General features: G+C 44.6%; 1 protein-coding gene across 1 annotated transcript in view; it reads right to left on the bottom strand.

Moving 5' to 3' along the window:
- Positions 1-7,746, bottom strand: part of CKMT2 (creatine kinase, mitochondrial 2) — a 23,985-nt gene extending 16,239 nt beyond the window's left edge. Inside the window, exons 1-3 of the mRNA XM_015653455.1 lie at positions 7,652-7,746; positions 3,218-3,291; positions 221-378 (exon numbers count right to left, since the gene is read on the bottom strand). Coding sequence (XP_015508941.1) covers positions 221-372 — 152 coding nt within the window. The 5' untranslated portion in view covers positions 373-378; positions 3,218-3,291; positions 7,652-7,746. The remainder of the gene's footprint in view (positions 1-220; positions 379-3,217; positions 3,292-7,651) is intronic.
- Positions 7,747-8,401: the final 655 nt, after the last annotated feature.

Consider the following 8,401-nt stretch of genomic DNA (forward strand, 5'->3'; position numbering starts at 1 on the left):
GATCCCATCCCATGGATCCCATGGATCCCATCCCATCCCATGGATCCCATCCCATTGCATCCCATGGATTCCATCTCATCCCATGGATCCCATGGATCCCATGGATCCCATCCCAGCCCTGGCAGGCTGGAGCAGACCTGGGGGTGCTGGAGATGCTGGAGCCCAGCCCAGGTGTGCAGCTGTGGTGGCACCACTCCATCCCCAGCTGCCGTGTGCTCACCTGGGCGGGAAGAGCTTCCTCTTCTCCTGCACAGCAGCGCTGACGTTGTGCTGGCCCAGCAGGTAGCCCGTGGCCAGCACCCCCGTGCCCGCAGCGGCGAACAGCGCGGGGGCCGCGCGCCCGGCCAGGAGACGGCAGAAGGTGCCAGCCATTCCTCTCTGCAAGGAGCACAGCCAGGGTCAGCTCTGCAGGAACAGCTCTCTGCTGGCTGGCCCTCACTCTGACAGATCCGCTTTCAACAATTATCTCAATATCAATTATTACTGTGTATGTATATATATTAATATATATAGCCATAGATATAATATACAATATATATAAATAATATTATATAATATAGTATAATTTTGTATAATATACTATCATTTAGTATAATATAGTATAATTTAGTATAATATAATATAGTATAATTTAGTATAATTTAGTATAATCTAGTATAATCTAATCTAGTATAATATATATATTCTATATATAGATATATATATTCTATATATAGAATAGAATAGAATAGAGTAGAATAGAATAGAATAGAATACAATACAATAGAATACAATACAATACAATAGAATACAATATATTTTATATATAATATATATTTTGTATATATAATATATATTTTATATATATAATATATTTTATGTATATTACTACTATATAATAGTATATAATCTATTATATACTATATAATATACTACTATTAGTATAGTGCATAATTACTTTTTAACTACTTTTGGTGTAGCACAATTTGTTAATTACTCATTCACTGAGTGAGTTATATATTTTAGTGTGATAAATATCTCTGTTTATTTCTATTTTTATTAAAAGAGAAATATTATTATAAAATATAAATATTAATATAATGATAAATAAAAAGTATAAAATATAACAGTTATAAATTTTTAAATTTTATATATTTTATATTTTATAAATAAATATAATTTACAAATGGATAATAAAATAATTTAAAGTAAAATTTTGTCTATTTTAGAATAAAAATATGCAATATACATATTTATATTTAAAAATTGCAGTTTAGGCTCTCTCAGAATATCCAAGTAGAGTCTATCTGCTGTGTGTGATGACATTAACTGTTGCAGACCTCGCTAATGCCTTTATTTGTGTGGCTAACTGACAGTGGTGATAATAACTCTGATAATTTTGTGGAAGAGCTGATGTTGATTTAATGCACTGGTGGAGTATCTTATCTGTAGGATAGCACTGAAAAGAAGCAGGTAAATAAACACTGGTAGAAGGAATGCAAAGAGGAATTTACCCCTGAGCCTGTCAAGAACTGTCAAAGCACAGAGCAGGGGCCTTGTGAGGATGTAAAATCCACACATTTCATCTGCAGGATGCTTCAGGAAGAGGGGTCAGGGCTGGAACCAAGCAAAAGAACTCCCAGGACACGTAAACCCCAAGGAATGTTTGATTATGTGCAATCCTTATCAATATGCATTTGACCAATGTCATGGAAGGGTACATAAGAGGAATTGTTAGAGTTAACCTCTGGCAGTTTACCAGCACCCAGCAGTGTAAAAGTCCCTTTTATCCCATGTAGGAGTGGATTTACCCACTCTGGATAAATGTGGACAGTGTCCCAGGCCTAAGGCTGGCCGAGGATCTGGCATTTCTCTGGGAGTCTGAAGGAGGCAGCCCATGATTTTCCTTAAAGAATCAAGTTTGGGTTAGGATTGCTGAGTTCCTTAGCAAGATACTGTCCAAATAAAGGACAATTCTATGAAACTAAATTCCAATTTGTGTAATTCACTCTTGTGTAAGAGGCTTTTTTCCCAGGCTGGGCTCTGGTAGATCACCTCTGGGAAATGAGCATGGAAGATTTGCCAAAAACTGTGCCATTTCTTCCAGGCTCTGCTGTTTCAGTTGCTTTTCCAAAAGCTTTTTCCAGAGTGATTGTTTTTTATTTATTTTTTTTATTTATTTTTTTTTTTTTTTTTTGCAACCTCTTCACCATCCTTTTGGAGGTTATACTAAACTCCTCGAAGCATTTGATTTTATTTTTAGTGAGCAAAATTTTAGTGGGTAAATTCCCAGCATTCCCATTTGGAGTCGTGAGTTTCATGTTCTCTATTGTGCTTCAGCAATTTCTTACCAGAATCTTTTCCCTCTGCCTCCTCCCCACCTTTGAAACACAACACACAGATAATATAAAGTCACTTCCAGAGACAGGTGCTGACTGACAGAAATTGTGGTATTTTTTCACTGAAAGATCCCCCCTGAATCGATGAATTCATTTGGGTGAGCTGCAGGACAGGCTCTTGTGACTGCAGCAGGATTTCTCCCTCCCAAAATGCAGTGTTTGACTGTAAATAAACATCAAGTCAGAGGTTTCTGATGGAGATTTTCCTGATGATTCCGCTGCTGTGTTTTTAGCAGATGGTTCTTGTGCCTTTTCACTGTATAGCACCCTCATCCTACACTCTGGAAATATTTCCTTATGACTAATCTGCTCAGAACTATTGTTGTCACACCTTAGTGTCTGTGAAACACCATATGTATTTTCACAACAGCTCTGTGTATTTATAGTTTGCGTCACCATCGCAAGGAGCTGGCTGGCAGTCAAAAACCTGTCCTGAAAACCACCAGACACATCACAGTCCCACTGCAGATGATGATATTATGATTTAAACTGCCCCCTCCAGTGAGGAATTTTTGGGAGCTGCGGAGCCCTGTGTGGTTTACGGGACAAAACTGACCTGTACATGTGATTAAAGTGGAGGAATCACCTGCAGGGTGTGCTTAGGAAGGATTTTGGGCACAGCAGGGTAACTGTGGCCTGCTGGGGATGCCCAGGGCAGGGGGATCCTGTGTCTGTCTGTCTGTCTGTGTCCACATGTCTGGATGTGCCTCGCTGGGTTTCACCCCCCAGCACGGGCAGCTTTATCACACCAGCCTTGCAATGTCCCAGAGCAAAGCGTTTTCCCTTTGTGTCCCAGGGCACTCTGGCACTGCTGGGTCACAGAAAAGCCTCTGCTTTACCTGACAGACACTTCTCTGGCAGCTCCCAGAAGCCTCCCACTCAGGAGACACCACAGACTGCACAGGTTGTCTACCTAAAAAAACAGAAACCAGAGTAAAACAGGGGTTTTCTACCCTCTTTTCTTAAAAAAAAACCCCACAGTGCTCAGCTACACGTCTCTTCTTACGGTGGCAGGTGTGATGGCAGCATGGAATTGCCATCATTTGTGTCTGGGTACTTCCAGGGGCTAGGGGAAGATGAAATTTAGAAGACAAGGAGTGTGATGCTTTCTGTCTCCAGGCTCAGTCTCGGCTTTGGCCACACGGGTGGGCTCTAGTCCCAGCTATGAATGTGCTGCAGAGCCACAAAAACAGCAGGAGCAGACAAAAACACGTTGTACAGCCTGGCAAAAATAAAAGTTCTTCCTAAATGAGGGCACAAATTGAAAAAGAAACTTCATTTGATGAGAAACAATGTCATCTGGGATGGGAGGCCAATTTTTTCCCTTCAAAAGATTGCATGATTTTTAAGTACTGCATTGCCTCAAAACAAGCCTCTTAAAAGATTCATTTGGAAAGAGTCCGAATGCAAAGGCCCCAGACTAAGGAAAGATCCTCATCAAAGCTTTTTGTCAAGTCTGACCTCAAACCATTAATATATTCAGCTCTTCTTTCCCCACAGAAATTGCCAGCCTGCCTCTGCAGTAGGTTTGCTCCATCATTACCTCTGATTAAAGCAGTGTGTTTGTCCTAGGAGCACTTCACCAGAATTACTGTGCTGTGATTCAGGATTCAGCACAGACCATCTTTAAGCCTCCACTGCAAGGATTTCGCTTTCATCAGGGTAATTGAACCACGGCACAGCCTAAAAATTGCAAGGGCAGGTTTTCCTCCCGTCGGAGTTTCCTGAGTCTCTTCCCTTGTGCCCACCACAGAAAACCCATTTTCTTGTGAGTGTTTTGGTGCAGCTGGGAGTGGGGATGGACTCTGCTTCACAAACAGAATGTTTTGTGAGGGTCTTGTTTCTACCCCTTGGGAAGGGATGGAGTGTTTGCCTGAGCTGCCCAGGTATGCTGGAAGGAAAACTTCTGTTTTGTGTTCAAAGCCATTTAGAGACAGCATGGTCTGGGAAAGAGAAATAAATTGTAAGGATTAATCAGCCTGAGGTAAAAAAAAAAAACCAAAACAGCTCCAATTCCTGGCCTGCACATCTGTTCTGTTTGAATCAATGGCCTGGGATGGCGGCTGCCTTGCAACTCTATCAGTCCCATCAAGGGTTTTTTTGCTATTACTTTAATTTTCTCTTTAAACTGGAATATCTCCTCCTAGGCAAAGGAGTATTCTCTTCTGCTGTGGAATTCTGAAGGCACTAACAAAAAATTCTTAGAGGGTTCTTGATTATGATTTATTGATTTCTACCTAAATTTCTCTCTGTGGTAAGTGGTTCGTTAATTCCATAATATTAACTTCCATAAGTTTCAGGTTCTGTCAGTCCACCCCAAGCTACCTGAGAATTTGGCTTTATTTTAGACAGGAATAGCTGCCTCTAAACTCACACTGACAATTATTATTGTGTCATTTGTCCAAGAGAGATTCTGTGTGATTAGATACAACACCTTTTTTGGGTGCAAACCTTAACAACTTCATTTTTGAGACTTTTAACAGGACTTCCTGGTGCAAGATGTCACCATTGTGTCACTCTGGCAATGCCCTGCAGCAATAAAACTCTTTCTCCAAAATGTAATGGGTCAGCAGACTGAGAGGCAGCTCCTCCATCAGATAATGATGCAGATATTCTGGCACATTGTGTAAGAAATGCTCAGAGATGTGTTCCAAAGTGAGGGACCCAGTGAGGGCTGGGCTGCCCTGCTGTCCTCTGTCCTTGCCCCTGTCCTGGAGGGAGGCTCAGTTTTGTGTCCCAGCCCATGTTCTGCACCAGGGCTGTTTTCTACAGGTGATTCCACCTGGAGCCAGGGCTGGCTTTGGGTTTTCCTCTTACTCCTCAAGCGTTCTGCTGGGTGTTTGAGGGTCTGTGAGCTTGACAGAACGTCCCCACGACTTGCCTTGTGAGTTTTCCCCTAGTGGCTGTCCCTCAGTGCTGGCCAGGGTGTCTCTGTGCCCCTGGCCAGCCCAGGGGATGGGGCACAGCTCGGTGCTGGGGCTGTCACCAAGTCCTGCCCAGCCTTACCCAGGGAAGGCACAAGTGCTGCTGCACCAGGAGCAGCCCCCCTGAGCCAGGCTCCCTCCAGCACGAGGGAGTTCATTCCAGTTTGGGTTAATTCCACAGGAATCCCCCCGTGGGGCTGCAGGGTGGGAGTGCAGCAGGTGACCCCCAGGGCCAGCCCAGGGCTCCTCCTTCACCCTTCTCATCCTCACGCCCTGGGCTCCAGGAAGGGCGAGCCAGCGTGGATCCAAGCCAGCCCTGCCTTTCCCAGGGCAGAATTCCCACATGCCATGGCCAGGGAGCCAGCACGTGTCCAAAAAGGTCACAGTCCTGGAGGTCACAGCCCTTCTGGCTCTGCTGGGCTACCTGTGACACTGCAGGACACTGCCACCTGCCAGGACTGCACCTGGGCTCTCACACCTTTAAATGCAGATATTTTATCATCTCTGCCACCTGCCAGGCACAAAAGGTGGACACAAAGGCCAGCACCAAGGCTTGGAAGAAGCCACTGCAGCAAATCTGCTGCTGGCTGAAGAACAGCCCAAATCATTGCAGGTGCCACTTCTGCAGGTGGAGGGGCTCTTTGTGACCACAGCTGGAGCCCCAGGAACTCCACAACCCCTCCTAATATTTGTTAAAAAAAAAATTAAAAAATCATAACATTATATATATTATATAATAATATATATAATATTTTAATGTATATTATATATAATATATATATATATTACAAAGTGTTTTTCCTCACTTTTAACAAAGAGTTAATTCCTCACTTTGTTGAACCTCTTCTAAATGGGAAGTTTCCAGCTCCATCTTTCCCTGGATGCTTTTAAACAGAGGTATTGGTTATCCAATATTTCACACTTGCCTGGAGGGCAGGCAAGTGCCGGGGTTACAGTGACATTTCTAGAAATAGAGGCAGATTAAATATTTGAGCCGTGTCATGGGTGGTATTAATTGCCACCCCATGTGATCCTGAGTGACATTTGGGAGGAATGGCAGAGTCACAGCTAAAGTTCAGCACCACGGGGGATGTGTGTGCACGTCTTACCCCACAAAGCTCTTTAGCCAGAGGATCCCTGCGCTGAGCTGGACCCTCACGTGGTCAGGGACAGGGAGCCTGGCCTTTTCGATTTGAGAAGTAATTCCTCTAAGCCATCCTTAGCTCCAGATAAAGCCTACAGAGGGCAGTGGAAAGTTTTCTCTGCCCGCCCGTGGAAGGTTCTGGAGCCTCAGAAACATCTGCAGTGGCTGTCATGAGTCACTGCTCGCCTCAGAGGCCATTTTTAGACACCCAGAAATCAGTTTACATCTCCCTTGGCTTGCTGCATCACCCTCCAGCTCGGAGAGCAAGACACACTCTGAAACATCCAGCCCCACAAAGCAATACCGGTGAATTTTTGTTTTTCAGTTTCTCAGCATCACTCAAACCCCTTTGACTCATCTGAGTTTTCTGAGATACAGCCTCCAATGTGCAGGAACAGCATCAAGTGCAGACATCATCCTGGCAGTGCCTTAATCACAGCGTGGAACATCTCTAACACAGAATACCAACCACATTCCAGGGTCTTCCTCCTCGTAATTCCAGAGGGCAGCCAATGGTTATAAAAACTTACTACTTTGGGGGGGAAAAAAAGGGGGAAAAAAAAAAAAAGGATAAAATTCCAAGCTATGAACCTGTGACCAGATTCGTGTGAGTAGAGAAGGCATGGTAACTCTTCACAGATCAGACCACAACCCCTTGGTACCACCATGATTTTTGGTTTCTGAAGCTGAAGGTCTGGCTGGTCAGACCCGACCAGGTGAGACCCAGACGCCCAAATTCTCCTGCCAAAGCCCAGCCAAGGTGCAGGCACCGCTCACCCTTCTGAGCCAATCTGGTGCCATTTTGCAGTATAAACCTCTCATCTTCGCAGTGCAGAGAGCTACAATCAAAACCACAAAAAACTCATGTAATAGGAGACATTTTCTCTGACCTTGTCACACATCTGCAAAGACTCTTATCTTTCTCTGACTGAAATTGTTACTTAAGGGTCAGCATTAATGTCGGGACTTTATGATCCTACAGGTCTTTTTCAAACCTTAATAATCCTGTGATCCCATTATTTGAAGCAGCTGCACAGCGGGGGCTGGCACATACTTCCCTGCACCAAGCACTTACACCAGTCAATAAATTATAACCAAATTAACACCACCACCCTGTGGTGCCTTGAATCTGCTTTTAATAACCCTTCCATTTGAAATGCTAGGGTTTGAGGCTGGAAAAGCAATATATTTGTAGTCATACTGACCTTGGAGCTGGAGGTAGGGACGTCCTGCTGCCTGCAGCGAGCCCAGAGTGTAAAGGCAGCAGGAGGCTGGGCACTGACAGCAGCCCAGGAAACCCGAGACGGCCAAAAGGAGGTGAGGGCAACAAAAATAATTCTGCTGCAGGGGCCAATCCTGCCCTGCTGGGTTACATCAGCGGCATTTGCCCGCACAAGGGTGCCCTTGCCAGCGGGATGTGGCAGCAGCATCCGCTCTCCGGCCAGGACAGACGGACACGGCCGGACAGACGGACACGGCTGGTCCTGCCTGGGGCAGCTCCAGAGAGAGCCCTGAGCAGGGCAGTGCCACAGCTGCTCACACCAGGCTGGGATCAGAGAGATCACAGAGAGATTCTGGGGCTTTTCACCCCCTCCCCTTCACTTCTTAATTAATGTGACATTAATTCTTGGCCTCCCGTAAGGCAGAGGGGCCCAGAAACATCCAGTGGTCTCTGAGACCTCCCTTCTGGAATTATTGTTATTGCGTTACTCAGTTTTAGTGAGAGTTGCTGTATCTCAGTGAATGACAGAGATAACACACCAAGGTTTGGGAAGTGTGAAAGAATAATCCATTTCATTCACCTGGTTCTGCTCCAGAGCTGAACATGTGTCAAGGCTGACAGAGGAGCACAGAGACCAGCACTGTGCAGCATTTAAAAATACAAGACTTAAAAGTCCTTTTCCCTTTGTACATTTATTGTTCTCTTAATTTTACATATCAGTTTCCTAAACCCA

The sequence above is a fragment of the Parus major genome, chromosome Z (assembly GCF_001522545.3).
Source record: "Parus major isolate Abel chromosome Z, Parus_major1.1, whole genome shotgun sequence".
Lineage (NCBI taxonomy): Eukaryota > Metazoa > Chordata > Aves > Passeriformes > Paridae > Parus > Parus major.